This window comes from Neodiprion lecontei, chromosome 5, assembly GCF_021901455.1.
Source record: "Neodiprion lecontei isolate iyNeoLeco1 chromosome 5, iyNeoLeco1.1, whole genome shotgun sequence".
Lineage (NCBI taxonomy): Eukaryota > Metazoa > Arthropoda > Insecta > Hymenoptera > Diprionidae > Neodiprion > Neodiprion lecontei.
In genome coordinates, this window is record NC_060264.1 from 24,549,003 (window position 1) to 24,568,976 (window position 19,974).

General features: G+C 39.5%; 2 protein-coding genes across 3 annotated transcripts in view; one reads left to right on the plus strand and one right to left on the minus strand.

Moving 5' to 3' along the window:
- Positions 1-19,974, minus strand: part of LOC107222945 — a 214,449-nt gene that overhangs the window by 8,186 nt on the left and 186,289 nt on the right. The gene's annotated exons all lie outside the window — the stretch shown is intronic.
- Positions 2,102-6,871, plus strand: LOC124294806. Of its 2 annotated transcripts, none has more exons than XM_046742032.1 (2): positions 2,102-2,257; positions 5,719-6,871. In XM_046742032.1, the coding sequence occupies exons 1-2, from the start codon at positions 2,218-2,220 to the stop codon at positions 5,931-5,933; spliced, it is 255 nt and encodes an 84-aa protein (XP_046597988.1). In that variant the 5' UTR covers positions 2,102-2,217; the 3' UTR covers positions 5,934-6,871. The 2 variants fall into 2 exon arrangements, with proteins under 2 accessions (XP_046597988.1, XP_046597987.1); XM_046742031.1 differs by lacking the exon at positions 2,102-2,257 and adding an exon at positions 4,174-4,486.

Below are 19,974 nucleotides of genomic sequence, written 5' to 3' on the forward strand. Positions count from 1 at the left end.
TCAACCCGGTAAATCACATAATCCCGAGTCTCGATACAGTAGTACGCGCTTGACATTTCCTCTTTCGTTTCTTTTTCCTCCTATGACGATATCCATCCTCGTTACAACTTCTCTGCGGAGAAATCGCAAAGGCCGCGGAAGTAGATATATATGTGTGTAATAAGGAAAGCACTGTATCAAATTTTTCGGATTAGTGTGCGGCCAATAAAACTATCTTTTTCGCGTAATTTGGCTTCGGATCGAGACGGCAATGCGCCGTCGAGAAGCATATAATCAGAATTTTCGATCGAGGACGCAGACTGCTTACGCTGCTTGCGGTGCTCCGTCGGTAAATAACCGGTAGAGTAATTCTTGATTTTACACGCGTGCGTTTTACGCCGTCGACGATCCATGACGAATGGTGTACTGATAATATACAATATGTCTGGTAGCCATATGGTGAGATGGCAACCCCGCAGTCGACGGAAATTCAGCACCTTATACAATTCGGCCCATTTCGCTGTGGCGCTAGGCAACGCTGTAAGTTGCTCAGCGTTCGCAGGCAAAGAAACATGCTCGTGTTAGTGTGTATTCGGGTACCCACGACTCACGCATCAGCAAGACCGAAAAATCCAAATACATGGCGTTGAAAGTCGTAGAAGAACACGTATGGCACGCCCACTTGTAATGCGTACGAATTAAGAGTTCGTCGTACCAGAGGTTTAATTAAAAAGGGGGCCTCTTAGGGCTAGAGAAAAAGTTCAATAATTTTTGAGTCCTGTCAATAGTCATTTTTTATCAAAATAAGTATATTTTTATTCTTTATTTATTTTTTTTTCGATTTAATATCGAGATCAAATTGAGATATGCGTTGAAGATTGCTTGCTAGGAGTTTCTTTCTATTTGCGCAAAATTGTTTTTAGAAATATTCTAATTCAAGCTTGTAAAACGAAAGATTGACAATTATCAGGTTGATATTAGCTCAAGTAGTATAGGAATACTTGTACCGCACCAAATATGTATTTTCTAATTTTTTCAAGATTTTTTTCCATCTGCGTATAGAAGTAGACAATTAATATTTTATCTTTCATAACTCGAAAACTGCGCATGTGGTGAAAAAATTGTAATATGAAAAAAGTTGTGTTTTCTTTTCGCAAATTTGTCAAATACAATTTTTGCCTCATTTTTTGACAAACGAGTAAGTTATCGTTTTCAGCGAAAAATGAAACAAAAATCAATTTTTCTAGAAAACTCCGTTTTCGAACAGTTTGAAAAATATTGCAAGTTTTGTTTGACTAAAAATGAAATAAAAATGACCGTCGTTTGGGAGCCAATTCTAAAACATTGCAAATGCCATGATCACAAAATTGATTTTTCTCAGCGAAAATGAACTCTATTCACTTTAGAACAAAATTTGATACATGCGCCGCTGTGGAAATATTCTTTTCGAGAATTTTTTTTCGAAAATATTCAAACATATTTGTAATGAAATTCTTCTATATGAGAGTGTGGTCCGTGGCTACAGTTCCTGATGACGTCTTCCCCCCAGCCGGCGCTGGTGAGTGTCTACGATACAAACCTTTTCAAGTAACGCGGGCACCGCCTACGCCACCGCACACGGACAGTTTTCAAGCGAGCCAACAAATAGTCCAGTTGGAATGTAAATTTAAAACAGCTATTTTTCAACGCTACCATTTTTCTTCCAATAATTTGTACCGCCATCTCGAATTTATGGAAGAATATATCTTTTCGTCAAATAACTCGCCCACTTTGAACGTTTTACTAAAAATGGCAATAAGTTCTAAACTTGTAGGAAGTTAAATTTTTTGTCTACGATTGATACGATCGATTGTCTACGATACTTCCCGATTCAAAACATAAATCAAAGATGGCGAACGAAGCTACCGCATAATATGCTCGAAATTCTGGAAAATCTGGAATACCCGCGACCTGCCCCAACGATTAGGAAACGAAAATAATCGAATTCAAAGATCGCGATATCAGGTGGTGGTATTTTTTGAACGTAATATAATATTATCGGGACGGGCACAGTTGCGCAGGTGTCGGCGCAAGCGGTGACCGCGTAGTCTGGAAGAGTCTGTCTCAGCACACATTCACGATGAGAGATACCAACATTTCCCTCCGATCTCCGTCTCGGCGCCGCGGCGGCGAATGTGCGCGGAGGTTTCGATCCCATTGTACCGCTGATCCACGCTCAGTTCACGTCTAAGCTTCAACATGTCTCACGATGTGCCTACGTACAGCGCTCTCAATCAGGGTGAGTGTGCCAATAGAGAGAGAGAGAGTAGTGATGAGCCGAGATCAATAAGGCGGAAGCGATAACTTCACGAGAGACGCGAATATCGCGGCTTGTTGTTGGTTTTTTGGGTGCGTTTCGTTGGGTTATTTACAGCGGCGATATAACCCAGTGGCTACGTGAGGTTCGATTTTTTGTGGTGCCGGCGATGGTCTGTGTTCTAAAATTAGTAATCACGCCAATCAGTGGATACTATTTGTACTTGTGACCTTTCGCGAATACGTGAATCATTTTCAAAGGAAAAAGAAACTAGTTCGAGCTAAGAATGAAGAAGAGTGTAAAAGTTGCCGAAAAAATTTCCGTTTATAATTTTGGTACAACGCTGAACGGTTAGGATCGCAAGCGAGTGGAAACTTCGGAACTATTTGTGACGCTACTGCCGTACGCGAATCGTGTGTATCTTACATTTAAGTTTCTTGTAAACGAACTACGGGGGCCTTTTTAAACATTGACAGTGACGCGATATCACGTACCGGCTGAAATTATCAACTGGAATTAGGAGCAGTCGAGGGAGTTGTTAATTATTTATTAGAAGGAAAATTATGCTACAAAAAGCAGTCGTTGAACGACAGAACGAACTCGGGCGTGACAATTTCCTTCTCATAGGCACGGACGCAGGACAAAGTTACGTGGCAGAAGGGAGGGGGGTTAATATGGCGTGTGAATATAAACTATAGTGCTTGAAAATAATAACGAAGGTGTAATAAAAGAAATTAGTTCAACGTAGCTATACTAGATACGTCCCTTTACAAATGTTTTCATAAAGTCGAGGTTTACGTCTAAAAATACTGGCGTAGGGGGGCTTGTATATTTTGCTCGCAGGAAACGTGGGAAGAAAAATCTTTCAACTTTTTATGTAGTTCACTTTTGTACAAGTATGTGATAAAATTTGAATATTGAAGATCAGTGGATTCGGTAATACTCATGATCGTATTTTGAAATTTCACACATTTCTTTTTTTTAAACTTCAAATCACGGTTTGCTCTGCTGATAGTTATTTTTGAGCACTGTTTCAACAACTAACACTTGAGAAAGTTAGCATTAAATAACTTACTACGTACGTAAATATGATGTATTTCATTCGCATGATATTCGTAAATCACATAAATAGATAAATATCTCTAAGCATTCTAAAAGCACCCGACGAATAGCCTACTAATTCGTAAAAACAAAATCTTATTTTTTGGCAGAGTAGCTCAATTTTTCTTTGAAATTGGTAAATAACTCGACTGAAGCAAATTTCCGTAGAATCATTAGAATTTGACGAACACGTACGATATTCTGGCAGCGTATCAATTCAGTTATAAAAAAAACTTAAGTTCCCGTAACGTATGATGCGTACAATAAATTTTCAAAAAAGTGTTCGCAGTCTCATAACCAGGGGCGTAACTAGATTGGGGAAACCAGGTCAACGCTCAATGAAGTAATATTTCATTCTGACGCGCAGTCGTGATGTTTCGCTCCTTTGTTTTCGTACAGTATTTTCAAATCCGTTCTTCAGAAGACTATATTTCATTATTCACCCAAGGAGCCCAATTTGCGCCCTTGCCCCGGGGCCCCGAAATGCCCAGTTACGTTCCTGTAAACACTGACACTGGTTGCATGCCTTGAAAGGATAAACCCAAGCAGCGTACCGTGCGTTTTCGTGGACGACCACCGCGAGACCAAGTCCGAAGGACTTCGCTGTTCATTTTTTAGCACGCGGCTGCTCCGAGTGGACTTTTAGCCGATCGTGAAATGCCTGTAATTAGGAGTCCCCTGGTGCCCATCCACGAAATCGAATCAGTATCCTGCGAGCGCGTAGTTTTTGTGTTATGTCAGACTGTAATTCCAGCGACGTGAATCGTGGACTAATACAAATATCGTATATCACAACGTAAGCACGATTTCCAATGCGCTTTGGTGGAAAAAAGAAATGGACGCGCCTTGGTCAATACATTACAGCTAATTTGGGCTGGGTCCTGAGTTTGTATTCAGGAGTTCACGACACAACTCGATATCAGCTGACCTCGCTCGGTATATTTAAACCCGCCGATGGCGTCACGCCATTCTCCTATCTTCTTCTTTGTTCTCTTTATTTTCTACTGCCTCTTCTCAGAATTGGTAAAAGTGGCAGTGAACAGGCAGCAACGTTAATGATACCGTCGGAACTGTTACATCCAACCACACGAGTTGCCGCAGTCATTATCGGTGAATATAAGAGCAAGTTTGAGATATGAGAAAGGAAACAATTTTTACAAGTAATCAACAACGCTTCCTGTACATTTAGACAAAAGCGACTAGAAGATATAAAACTTGATCGCCTTATACGCAGAAACTTCTACGCAGCGTATATAATACTTTCTCAGTAGCTTGAGTTTCAAATCTGAGATGCTGAGGGAAAAAAATTCGTGGAATCCAACAACTTTTGTTTTAATCGTTTTAAATAAATAAAGAAAATTTATTTGCAACAAATTATTTGGTCTGACGGGTAATTTTTTTTCCTGTAAAAAAAATTTGTCACCTTGCGTATATTCGTAATCAAAAGATTTTGTACAAGTAGAAAATATTTTCTGGTTGCATGTTCGTGATTTAACGCTGCCGCATGGTTTTTGACCAGTGGTTCCCGAATATTTTTATCCTGTTGACCTTAACGGTGTTCAACTATACCGTTCGTTGAGCTACACTTGTACAGCTGAAATGGTTGGAGTTCTGAGAAATTTCTCGCACAATATGCAGAATGTAGAAACTTGGTAACGATCAAAGGCTCGGCAACTCAAGTTCGGAAACCATATCTTTTTAATACAGCCCAATTATTCCAGACTCGTGATGTCGACGGTGAAACCAGTTATACGTGGCTATGACATAGTCAGAAGCTCTGAGATAAATGGTTTTTGTATACCTGATACACTGAGATCTTCACGATGCATTGCGCGATAACTTCTCGCCTTAAAGTCGGTAAAGTCAGCAGCTTGTAGAATTTTGGATAAATTCGGAAAATTCGATGCAAAGAAAGAGAAGCAACTATTCTAGTATTCTCCAGTAGCAGATTTTAAGAATACAATCATGATTCGAGAAATGACGAATCAATAGACCGAATTTTTCTCAAGTTATTAAGGACGATATTTTGAAAATCGATTTAATTTTCATCGTATTTTCAGAAGTTTTTATTACCTTCGGTTGAAAAGTTGTGCGTAAACGAAAGATCAGGTGTCGGAATTCCGATTTTCCTGCAATTTTGTTACGTCATTACGCGTACCAAGATACGAAAATCTTTGAAATATCAAACCCTTACCATCCACGAAAATCACTGTGAACAATTTCCCCACGAATTTTTCCTACTTTCGACGCACGAATGTGTTTTTATAAATATGCGAATGACGATTACACTAATAGCAGTTATTTTCGTTGATCCTAATTTGATTTTCCGAACGTTGTTGCAGAACCGGTATCCGTACAGATGGAGCAGTATGGCCAAGGACGGCGCATTATGCCACCGAGCAGATCCTGGTGCACCCAACGTCGGACCATAGTAATAATAGCCATAATAATTCTGACGGTGTTGTACTTGGTCATTATTGGAATCGTATTTATAGCGCCGTTGTTTGTTGCGGCCGCGATCGTAGCCTCGGATGAGAATCTTAACAAGTACCATTGATTTTTCTTTATCCCAACCATTCTACATTTGGAATGTGTGGTACGCACATAAAGTTTTGTACATGTTACACGAATGGATTGCATTATTCACATTAATTTTACTACAGTTTTATATTTGTATAATCACCTATCCACAGAATACGAAACATAGATGTAAGCTATTGTAAATTCGAATCTAAGGCCTCACTGAATACAACAACGGTGAAAATCTATTATAATGTGCACAGTCAACGTCGATTATTGTCAGATTCCTTAAGACAGTAACGAAGTTAGGTCAAGTCGTATGCTTAATGTTTTATTGTTACTAATGTACACATTTTCACGCATATATGAATACTTTTATAAATATAATATATATTTTTTCTAACTCAGTTTTTCATAGTATTAAGATATCAATTTATTGACAGGTAAAAGTATCGAATAGCTTTGAAAAGTTGATTATAAGCCAGTGAAGAATTCATGATAACATGTGAAGCGAGTTATGTGTCAAATCGTAATGCTTTACATTTTTGGCTCCATTTACTTGATAACGGTATAATTGCAATCGTCGAACAATATTTTCAACGCAATTGTAATATAAACGTTTTGTACGATCTGATTTTCTAACGAAATCTTCCCCTCGTGTCATTTTAAATAGTAAGCCAATGTATGATCGAAAGCAAACTCTTCCTTCGTTCTGTTTCGATTTCGTTTCGATGAAACAAAACTAAAAATCAAGCACTTTACTTGATTGTAATCGACAATTTCATCATTTCCATTGATACGCTTTTGTTGATACCCACGTTGCTGTGATCAAAACCAAACTGGGATGACTTTACACGTTTCCATAAATAGAAAACCGCGCGATCAGTGTATTTGTGTAAATTTTTTGTACCTATTGTGCAAGATCAGTTCAATTGTTGATACATGAATCAATAAATATGCATTTCGGAAAACCTACTTCAACTGTTTTTTTTTTCCTTCATTCAAAAGCTTACAACGAACTGGTAGGTTTGCAACTGCATGAGAAAACCGTAGATGAATACAAGTACAACAGTATATAAGTACAAAAAAAAAAAAAAAAGAATTCAACAATTCTGCTTCCTTTAATTACAACTATTATACTCGGTTCAATAAGACGGAGCTCGATTATAAGATATTGATTATATATTATCCATCTGATTGGATAAATGATAACGAATTAGTTTTTCCCCCAAGTTTACCATTTAAACTTCAACACCAAGAAAACAGTTCTCTGGTTGCATTTTTTCCTATTGCAATTTCTTATATAATTTCATACCGATAGACGCAATTTTTGATGGAAAATAAAACAAATAATTTTCAGCTGATAATAGATATTGTACTCATAATGGTTTTTGAGGATTTTTTTTTTTTGTTTCTGAAATGCGATGATGAACCAAACACAACGTGTTGTAATCCTGAATTGTTATTCCTGTTGTTTTTGTTAGATATTCTTTAATAAACAGTTCAAATTTTGCGATGATAAGAGTTTTGTGTTCCACAAAGAAAAAATTCTTATGAAAACGGAAAACAGTTCTCAGCCTGATCGTGAGATTTAACCTTATATGAGAAAAATTGGTAATGATTGCATTAGTAATTTGTGATTATGGAAGAAAAACTTACCGATTACATTTATAATTTGTAATTAGAAGAAAAATAAATTCTAATTACATTTGCAATTTGTAGCTAAGAAAAATATTGTTCTCTAATTACATTTGGGATATGTAATTAGGAGAATAATCGATTCTAATTCCACTTGTAATTTGTATTTAAAAGAAAAATCGATGCTATTTACATTCGAAATTTGTAATCAGAAGAACAAGCGATGCTAATTACATCCGCCGTTTGTAATTAGAATAAAAATCGATACTAATTACATTCGCACCTTGTAATTGAAATTTTTATAATTGCAAATTACAATTGTAATTAGCATTTTTTATTCTTCTAATTAAAAATTGAAATTGTAATTAATGATTTTCTTTCTTTCAATCACAAGTTATATCTCGAATAGAACCGGAGATAACAGTGTTTTAGTTTTGTTTTGTTTATTGTTGTCTCAATTGACATTAAGAAACAACAAAAAAAAATATCAAAATTCACGCAACACCTCAAGGAATCGCCGTGCATTATTCCAGACCTCCAGGAGCACTTTATCCGTATAAAGAAATTTTTTTTTTTAAATTTGTCTTCGCAACTTGTGCTGTTCTTTCTCGGTAATTTGAATATGCCATTGAATTTTAGATTTTCATGATGATTCATTTTTACTTTATACTTTAGTCATGTGCCTTGGGAATATTACTGTAAATAATTGTTGCAAAAACTATTATTTTGGTGAATTCTGTGGTACAGTGGAAAGAGGGGGGGAGAGAGAAAGAGAGAGAGAGAGAGAAAGATTGGAAGTAGACATTCCTAAATAAACACCTTCCCCTCTCTCTCTTTCCATTGTAGATAGACAGCATATATCACTTGTACCATGAGTTTCAAAGCAGTAAGTTAATTAATCATCCATTTACAACAACAAATGTAAGACCTCAATTTTCATGGTTATTTCCATTTTGCAGCTGAACAAATAACGATTATTGATCGAGCAAAGGCTTGTCTTTTACATTATAGAATGATGTGACGACTAACTTTTGTATTTACAGTTCACATGTATAACCCATAGGAAAATAGTTTATCCACGAAAGGTGATTTTTCCATTGTTTAAGAATTTTTTGCGGCCAAACTCGTTTAGGACAAATTCTAAATTTGTCGTAGCTTTTTACGTTATGTTTATGGGGGTCTAATCTACCTTCGCTAACTTCAAAGAATACAGATATCAATACGACGTTTGTTACCTTTGATTTCAGCTGTAATCGAAATGATCGATGTTTCACTTGTTGCTCTCAGGCACTTACACACTCTCACTTATCCCGAACGACACTTGACAGCGACGCGTCGATACTTCTACTTCGGGTGTTACGATTTTACTGAGGACGACACGTGGTTTGGTAGAAGGTACAGGTGCTCACCCCTCCCCTCTCCTCCCCCCCCCTTGACCGCTGTTTACCTCACGATTCGATTAGTACGCGGACTCGGTATCTTTAAATCGCTTGTCGCGTTAGACTGTTTAATAATTAATTAGATCTTTGTATGCGACTTTAATCAAAGAAATTTGGCGTTTCATCCATTTAAGGGGAGTGGTTACATTAGAGGCTGAAAAAAACGTCTAGTTCTTTTTTTTTTTTTGTCATTCTATTGCATTTAGACGATCACTTTTTTTTACCTTACAAAATACAAATACTCAAGTACCGTATATGTAAATTTTTGTTATCAGAAAATATTCACAACGGCGCCCATGGCAGCTGGCTGAATATGACCATTCGGCTAAACGGCTGATCTGAACTAAAGAAATCGAAAACGTGATTTTGAAGTTAAGATATGAAAGTAGAACTTGGGGTGTGCACGTTTTTGATTTTCAAAAATTATTTTAAACGAGGACTGTATGAAAAAAAAAAACAATAATTTATCATATTTTTGCACTCGAGTAATTCGAGTTAAGAAAGTGAAAAAAAAAAATTTATCAAACGTCTGGCTGACTGAATTATGTTGTCCAAATTTCAAACGAATCGGTCAAACAGTTATCGAGTTGAAAAACTTGGTTAACAAATGCCTTTCACCATACAGTGTTGGATACCTTGCAATCCATTTGCTACTAGAATACAACGTTTTTAGCGAAATCAAAAATTGAGAGCGGCTAGTACTTCGAACAGCCGCAAAACCGAAAAAATTAGTTTTCAACAATTAAAGTTCAGAAGGAGCAAAATTACGATCCGCAAAATGCAGAAGGGTAAGGATGGTAAAGGGTAAGGGCCCCAATACGGTTGTCACAGTTACGTAGACTTATGCTGAATGGAACTAAAAACACCGGCCATCGGATACGTGTGGCGTCGCAGAGAATACTGACGTCATTCAACTTCCAGCATTTTGGCCATTCCGTCTTGCGCGCGTTTCCAGATTTCGACATTTCGAGTCTTTGGTCAGTCGTTATTGATAAATGCGGATTCGAACATTTTCGACTAAGGCACGAGTCTGAAATTTGAAAAGTCGACTTTTTGACTGTTCCATATTTTGTCAATTCAATATTTTGCCTTTCGTAATCTTGTTCATACTCAAAAAAAAAGAAAAATGTCGGTATAAATTTATTTACACACTATTGTATCCTCAATTTTTATTTTTCCACAAGTCATCTTTTCGTGTTTATGATTTTTCTACGTTTTTAATGGTCGGTGGTTTGACTTTCGGAATTTCTTCCCGTCGACTCTTTCGTCTTTCCCATTTTTCCACCCCCCACCCCTAAATGCAGCGGTTGCAACGCTACACCGATGCCTCGATCTCACTGTGCCACCAACCGACGTTCGGTTCACGTCGACGTTTAAGTTCCGGTATGTCCCACAATTTACCTCTTCACGATCCTGTTGAGCGTGAGTATAGTGATCGACCTAGAGCAATGAAGTAGACAGCAATAATTTTTAAGTTGAGTGAATATCGCGGGTTGTTCTTAGTTCTCTTCAAAATTTTGAATAATTTTACACACTCTGTGCCGGAGTTCGATGAACAAATGTGATTCGTTGATTGAAATTTATTAATTTAGAATATTTTCAGTATATTTTTTTCGAAGTATGCGAAACTGCCTCGCAATTAAAACGTAGCATTATATGCATATATTCATTTTGTAACTGTAATCTCTCGATAAACAAGAGGGCGGTTGTTATAGCGGTAAACGAGACTAAATCTAGAATGCAGAATGAGCACACCAAACGTTCCAATGTTCATTCGAATAAGGGTGAAGTCCGAAACTGAAAATTTTGAGTAACACCTTAAATCCACGATACTTTTATAAAATTACGAGGATAAAAGTGAACTGCATTTTTCTATTCCCAAAAAGTTTAACACGTTTTGCTGTTGAACTCTGGCCCTAGTCCAGGCGAAAAGTCGAAAATGAGCAAGTTTACGTAGAGGCGAAGCGAGATGTGCAGTCTTATAGATTTTGACCTCGCGAACAGGAATATGTGTGTTAAAAAGTTGCATCTCCACCGGTAAAGGGTTAGAACAATTAATTGAGTCCAGAAATCGCAATAAATCGAGACGGGATGAATGCATGAAAAAAGTTTTCAAACAAAAGTTGTAGAGAAAAAAATACCGCGCAAAAAATTGTTGAACTTTTTTTTTTTCCAAAAATCAATTTGCGAACCGTGAGACGCGATTGAAATTGAAATACCCCTGAAAATGACATAAATCGTTTGAGTGCCACTGAATCGATGGTGCGTGGGATGAGGGGTTCGACTTACCCTCTCGCCAGGCAATCGTATACCTGCTTCGTCGAACCGTTGTCCGTGCAAATAGCGAGTGTGTGTGTGCGTGAGTGAAATATATTGTTGACGAGACGATGAATTGTATTTTGGTTCGCTTGGCTTCCGCGCGTTTCCGTCTCTACTCCAGTCAATACGTGCTCAAAAAGGGGCTAATGCACATTTTGGTTAGGCGGCAATTTTTTTATTTTTATTTTTTTTTTTTTTTTACTCTGAAATCGTAGGGAAGTCAGCTGTGAGTGTAAAACCGAATTTTTGGGACCGAGGTTATTGTCATTCGGCCACCATCTTGAAATTAAGGGTGTAATTCGTTTTTCGATCTACATATCTCCGCAACCGTGAGACTGACAAAAATATTTTAGAAAGCATTTTTGTAGCTTATACAATTGTCTATTAACTTTTATGAATTTATGAAATTTTTTTCCCTGTGGTCGGTAATGTGAATGTTATAAGCAGAAAAAGACGACAAATAAGGAGATGAAATACATACGATACAAAGTGAGGTAACTCGGAAATTTCGAATTTTCATTCTTGTTCCACACTCGAAAGGAACAACTTGCAGATCATCGTCAAGTCTGACTGCGCGATAACTATTTGAAGTAATTATTACGGCGAAGGGGAAGGGTGGTGGCTTAGGTTTGTTTTATTCTATCTAGCTCTCAACGACTATTATTATTATCGCAGGGATTTAGAACTGAGGAAATTGAAATTGTAACTTGTAATTCAAATCCAATTAATTACAGAAAGTAATTAATGGTTTGGTCTCTCCGCTCTCACAATTTAGAAAATCTCCGTCGTGGACACTTCGAGATCAGAAACTTGCGAAAAGTGTACTATAAGCGTGAAAACAAGCTACTTTGGAGCCTGCAAATAGGCAGCCGGGCGTTACAATTTCGTTCCTGACAGACAATGAGATAGCAAATTGTAACTCCGGTTGCCTATCTCTAGGCGCCGAGGTGGCTCGTTTCCAGGTTTAAACCCGGTACGATATCTGCCTATTTTGGTATTTTACAGTGATAGATATTGAGAATAAGATCATGAGACGAAAAGTGAAAAATCAGTAGACTGAGTTTTGAATAAGTTTTTGAATGAAAGTATTTTAGAAATCGGTTCAATCATAATCGTATTCAGAAGTGTTTTTTTTTTTTTTTTTTTCTTGGAGAGAGAAGTTGTACATAGATGAACGATCGGGTACTGGAATTTCGGTTTTGTTGCAATTTTGAGATGTTATCACGCGTGCCAAGGTACCAAAATCGGCGAAACTTGAAACCCTTACCGTCTACGAGAATCACGTTATTACAGTAATTGCATGCATTTTCGTTGATCTTAATTTGATTTTCATAATATTGTTGCAGATCCTGTAACTGTACCAATGGAGCACCAAGATGAAGAACATCGCATTATGCCACCGGCTAGGCCACGCTGCACCCGCCGTCGTACCATAGTAATAATTACCGTAGTAATTGTGTTTACTCTGACCGTTGTTCTCCTAGTACTGGTGATAGTTTTTTACTGTTCCGCAGATAGAGCCCGCTGGGAAATGCTTGCCGAAATAGTATAATCATGTGTTTACAGAACACAACCAAAAAAAAAAATGTCATTTATTGTGAACATCGAATGCTGACTTTTATCTCGACCAGTCTTATTCTCAATTCGAAACAGTACAAATTTATTATAGGTGTACAGTTATCGTCAATTATTCTGAGTTTTTCAAAACTGCAACGACATCAGTCCGAGTCATATGGTTATCGTTCTAATTATTAATAATCTACACACCTTCGGGCATAGACGAATACTGATATAATTACGTATATATTTTTGTAAATGAATTTAATGTAATTTTAAAACATCAATTTAGTGACGAAGAAAAAGAATTGCTTCGAGAAATTGACTACAGAACAGCGTATAACAAGAGTTTTTCAAAACCATTCATGTATTCCATTTCATCTACGTGAAGCGATTAATATTTTAAGAAATCCCAATGCTCTTGTATTTTTTGTTTCATTTATTGAATAATGGTATAATTGTAATTGTCGACCACTATTCTTAATACAACTATAATATATACACGGTCCGTATCACGAAGATTTTATAATCCCCATTCATACGCTTTTATTCATACCCACGTTGTTCTGATTAAAACAAGACATACATGTATCCATATATTTTTCATACTCGTTCTGCACAGTCAGTTTAATTGTGTATACATGAATCAATAAATAAACATTTTCGAAAACTGATTTGAACTCTTTCTTTTGTTTTATGTAAAATCTTACGATGAATCGGTTGGTTTTCAATTGCCGAGAAAACCGTAAATGAATAAGTAAATAAATGTATTGTTCAAAAAAAAAAAAAAAGTAATTAAATAAAAATAACAATACAATTCTGTTTCCGTTTCACAACGATATTCAGTTAAATAATACGGAACTCGAATATAACGTAGGTACAGATTATCTATCGGACAAAATAAATGACAACGAATTCGTTTTGTCTCCAAGTTTAATATTTTCCTCCATATACACAGTGCTTGAAGAGAAGAAACTTCTTATTCACACATAAACCGGGCACAGGAAAACAAATTCGAACTCACTGGTGATGAGAGAAATTAACGACAACAGAGTCAGGGCGGCTAGATGGTCTGGTGATGTGAGGCTCCGGTCAAGCATCTCTAGACGCCAGGTTCGATTCCTGGCTCCGTCGTTAATTTTTCGAAATCACCAATTTTTCGAATTTACATTCCTTCTTTAATATTTTCACTCCGAAATTGATGAGACAATTCTTCAGTGAAATTTTTTGCTATCGCAAGTTTTAGTATACTTTCATACAGATAGAAACAATTTTTTTTTCATTTCGAAATTTTAATATTTGATGAAAAATAAAAACGTTTTGTGAGATTTATGACCGCTTTATTTGGTGTATCTGTTCATCTTGTATTTAGATAATTTACGAATAGGCGCAACTTCGATGCTCGTCCTAGGCGCCATATCCGATTGATACACCCCTATACCTACCTACGGTTACCTCGCCCACTGACATTCATGGCAGAAGGAAACAGACGATGGCACCAACGCGGCGACAAACGAAAAGCGAAAGCTCGGCTGGTAAGCGCTCTGCCGATAATGCAGAGGTCGGTATAAAAGATTCCTGCATTAGCAAGCGCGTCGTCCCCGCCGCTTAGCTATGTATGCGCGAACGTGAAACGGGAGGGATGGTGGGCGGGGGGGGGGGGGGGGGGAGGGGGGGGGGGAGGGGGCGCTCGACAGCTGATGTTTGTCGGACGGTTAGTAGCGCTCTTTGTTACATTTTATTGAGCGGTAAATTGTGTTTGATGCGCGTTCTGTCGTAGGGGGTTTGAGTGGGGATGATAGAGTCGGGGCAATGGGAATGGGAGACCTTCCGCCCCTTAGTCAGCTCCTGCAGTCACGCCGCAATTTCATCCCTCCCGCCCTCTCATCATTCCGTTGACGACAACGGCACGAAACTACTGACACGACGCTGACTGCGATCAATTGCTCAGCTACATATCCCCTCTTCTGACTCGCCACCCCCGTTGCTACTTTCACCCCCTATCGCTCCACTTACACGGCAGCCTTCAGGTTTATTGCCGCGGTAATGCATCGACGATGAACGCAACCGGAAGTGTGAGGTACATTATACGTGTGTGCCTTTATCGAATAATGATGGTGATTATCGAATCCTTCGCACTTTTGTGGGGGATTAACGATCTTGAAACATTACCCGGAACTGGAACGATTCGTTTTCCTTGATGTCTGCCCGTGGACTGCACAGAACTCAATGATTGAGGGATCAATCCCGTCTCGTTTCGGTATCTGTGAAATTTATCCGGATCTATTCCACTGACAATCAACATCGTCAACTGTTTGAACGTCGCGAATGTTGCGCTGTGGTTTGTCAGGCAAATCATCATTAATTAGAGACATCATAGAGCGACGTCCAACGTCGGTTTGCTTATCGACACAGTGATCGGTGTCCCTACGTAATTCGAAACTACAGCTAGGACTGATTGAACTCCGGACGGTCAAAGCGCGAAGCTCGGTAAATGCACGAATATTAATTACAACGGTCTACACGCTGCATGTGCGCAGATCTCACGTTCTAGATACGGCGCAGTTATCCGACTCTGTATCGCGAATAAACGCTGCGATACATGCGATTCGGAGAAGAAGTGAGAAAAATCGGCATACGGATTTCCCGGTATCCTCATTATTTGCGAAAGTAAAAATTATCGACCAAGTGATTTTTGTTTTCGTAAAATACTTCATGTATGGCCCTGCCAATTTAACTCAAAATTTCTTTGGTCGATCCGTTTCCCATTTCTTCTCAAAATACGGAAGAGCGGGAAGTTAGAAAATATTTATCAGTTGAAAAAACCGGGTGTGATAGCTTTGAAATGAGAAAATGTCAGCTGCCAACCAATCATAAATCGATGAAGAATGTAACTACTAGCAGAAGCTCCAATCAGTTGGCCCATCCCTCATTCTCTTCCCGTCGCGAACTGTGATTGGTGTGGAATTTCAACTAGCTCCCACTCGAGTTGTATTTGACTCACAAAAAGTCTGGTTTCATTATTTCTACTTTTGTTTTCATCCCATTTTTACTTCATCACAAAAAGTACGCACGGATCCGATCGACACGAGTAATAGCAGAATGGATTCTCTTTACTTTTGGTGGGGTCAATTGATTACTGGGAAATGGAATGCCGGCTGGGGATCAACGGTCCACACTCTTCCCACTGGTTTTGCCCGGGACAAAATCGCCACACTTACTTATAGCCCGGCAAAGTCTACGTAAGAAAGTCGGGAATCGAGATTATCGCCTTTCTCGGTGATAAATCCTCCGCCAGAGACTCCGGAGGGAGGATTTTGGCTCCCATCCTGCACAACGCGGGAGCTGGCCAAGAAGCTCCCTTCCACCGATCCTAATGGATAGTTTAGCAATTCAGCCATTTGTCAAACGCAGCTATTCAAACACCGTTAACCTGCCAACCAGCCCCGTTAGAGCCCGAAACTCGTTAGAGTTCAAGCTTATAATTTTCACGGTACATTATATCCGCGCATAATGTCCAAATACTCATCGCTCGGTCGCTCTGAAGCCAGCCATCCGCCCACCTACCGTTCCCACTCCCTCAATTAGAGATTAATTCACCGCTGCGCAGGTAAAATCAATAAATCGCAATAATAGCTGGTCCTGTAGTAACATATATATTGTGTAGGGTGTATGTACCGGTTTTGGTCATCTTAGTACCATTAACTGGCCACATTTATTACATGTAATCGGAAGTTACGTCCACAAGTGGCAAAGAGCTGCTTTGATCTACATAAACATCGTCAACATATTTTCAAACAATGAAGTATTCCAATAGTAAAATTGCTTGGTCGTGATTGGCTGATTGGGGAGATTAAGGGTCAAGTTAAGAGATACAGGATTTTAAAAAGGTGGCCACAAATGGTACCGTATCCACGAGTGGTGCATCTACTCTGTAACCCGACCCTTCGAGTCTTGAATGGCTTGAAAATCGTGTTATACATTTTAGGAATTTGTTTCTAGTATCATGCATCATTCACGTACGAAAAGCAAGCAGAAGCCAAAGGATATCGTTCAGCATCAGGCGGGGTTTTTGAGGAATGGGGAGCAATGGGGAGGAATGGGGAGCGCCGGTGGCTGGGTAAGTGCGGTATTAGTGAGTAGCGTCCTGGCGGCCATTATATCACTGCTGCTCACCTCGCACCCTCTACGATTCGCCTGCCCACTTAATGGGGTGATTTTTATATCGTGCGGAAAGTTTCCGGGGCTTGAGTCAAACGGATGTCAGCGGTGCAAGAATACCGCGAAATAAATGTCAGGGTAACCCACGAGGGTTCCGCCAATTCAGGAAGAGACGCTAAAGATAACGAAAAGAAATGGGGATGAGATCAGGAATGAGGAAATCTCTGGTATCACGGAATCCATACACGAAACACGTGGATGATTTCTGATTGACTTCTGAAACCCCGATCAGTTTCCTTATCCAACGTTCTGGAACTGTTCAAGAAGCTTCGTATCCAACAAAAAAGTACACACAACGGATTCGATAACTGTTACAAAATACGGCAACCATCCGTAAAAGTGATTACAATAACTATTCGAGTTGTTATGTGAAACCCCATCTATTTGTATCGACTTTCGATGTATGTTCAGTGAAGTCAATAAATTTCTGGTGTGCATGTCAGTGAGCAAATCACAGTTGTATCTTGTGCCATTGAAGTTGTCTGGAAAATAAAATGGAATCAAAGGTACCGATTTGTTCGTTCGTTAATGGGTATGACGTGCAGTACAGTTGCCAACATCAGAAGACTGAAAAGTTGAAGTATAACCTCTTTATTGATGATGGTGATGGTGCCAACGTTTGTTTGAACATTTATCTTCTTCAGACGAGATATAATGTTACTTACAGGGCCTGCAAGATCCCTTCAAGGCGATGTTTTCGCGCTACGACGATGCAGCCAGAATATTTATCAGCCTGACTGCGTTGTAATAAAGTGATTTACCGTTTCAACACGGTGGGTACACACTGTTCAAACTGCATGTCCCCTCGCGCGTTCTGGATATAAACGATACGACGTTTATTTTCATAGAATAGTTATCTCCCTCACACACCTACAATGCCAGCGCATTACCGGGCGGTGAAAACTCCTCTTCATCCGCCGCTCTTCAACCCCTCATCCCCGGTTGTCCCTTCCTTTTTTGATCCACCCCACTGCAAAAGATGCAAAAATTTTCCATCTCCATTCCCTTTGTTCGCCGATTAATTCACGGTGGGTTGAAGCGTCTGAATGTAAGGACAATTGTTCTGACTTGTCCGTGAAAAGAGGAACAATAAATACCAAGAAAAAAGGAAACTTGAGATTCGGTGAAAGATATGACGGTTCAGGAATCTTGGTCGGCGGAAAATGGGCGAAACTCTGCTTCCCACTCAACCCGGCAGTCTCGGAGTTAGCTACTTTTCATTCTGTTCCTGGTCTCTCTCACTCGATTATACGCGGCGTCGCCCGGCCGGCTTTCCGCCGCCCAACATTTATTACATCACGAAGCCAGCCACCCCTTCATGCCAGCATATACCACCCACCAACCCCCGCCCCCAATTCTGTTTCCATTCCTTTTTCGCATCCCCAGTTCCACGTTAACTTGATCCTCAGCGCTCCTGCTGCTTCGTTGCGAGAAAGCGAAGTCAAGGTGGAGTTTCGCTACCACTTCAGACGTACATTTCCTCTCCCCCTCTCGCTCTGTCTCTCTATTCCTCTTTTCTGCATTCATATGGGTTCCACCTTATTTTTCGAAGAAGAAGTTGACATTAGGAAAGTATTCCGGTTCACGTAATAGTTGGATGCTGCTCGAGGCAAGAGGACCCCTCATCTTGCCAATGGCATTATCTGCCGAATGTAGGGGATCCACGAGGTGCGGATATCAATGTTTAGGAGGAGGCGGAGGAAGAGGAGGAGGAGGAGAAGGAATCAGCACTGCCACGTGACCAACTCAATGCCTTATACGTCCACGTGCCTTGAGTTTCTCCAGATACAGAAACGGCTAAGAACGGGGGACGGAAAAGCTTATTGTCAGTGACAATAATGTATGAATAAATTTATACTGAGATTTTGTTTGACATTGGCCAAGATTACGAAGGGCAAAATATTGAATTGCGAAAATACAGAACAGTCAAACGCCACACGTATCCGACGGCCGGTATCGAGTTCTATCTAGCATACATAAGTCTACACAACTGTGACAACCGTATTGCGGCCTTTCGGCTTTCTGGCCCTTCTGCATTTTGCGGATCGTAATTTTGCTCCTTCCGAACTTTGATTTTCAAAAATTAATTTTTTCGCTTTTACAGCTGTTTCACAAAGTATTAACCGCTCTCAATTTTTAATTTCGAAACATTCATTTTTCTGTACCCCCACATTCTGTGATTTTGTCATTCGGAATACCGACTGTTATGAAAATACTTTTTCGGATAAGATATGATTAGGTTGAATGAACTTTCGGAAAAACAGTCATTCAACCGGGCGATTTATCGAAAACCCCAACTTCGGTAGGCAGATAATTGGTTGTTTTAAGATTCGTATCTCGAAAATTTCGGCCCTTCGACTTTTCGGTCTTTCGGGATTTCGACCCCCACCTCTGCCGGGTTTGAATGAAGTCCTCAATCGCAAGATTATCAACGCCACGATATATTAGCGCCGACTGTAGTGCTGCAGCTGGAGTGTTTGTTCTGTATGGCGATGAAAACTGATGGATAACCACACGGTCGTTGGTCATCTTCAACGACTGATGCGCTCTCTCTTTGTTCCAACTGTTTGCTATATACTGGTTACCGTGGATAGATGAGTGGTAATAAAAGTTGGAGAAGCCCTTTAACAATTCCGATGACAATTTTCTTTGAACTTTTAGTAGGGGAGCTCCGCGGTTGGTTAAGCGGAGCCGTCAGGCAGACACTTGGACACGTAGCTGGGGCGGTTTAGGAAAGAGGGTGAATAAGGCGGACGCAGCGTGAGGCGGGTGAGGCGGGTGAGCAGGTACAAGGGCGTAGATAGGCGCGGCGCTATTGATCAACGAGCAGGTATCAGCGTAAGCTCACGTTTTATGATGGCACGAGTGAAGTAAGTTCGCTCAGGTTCCCCGTACAGGAAAAGG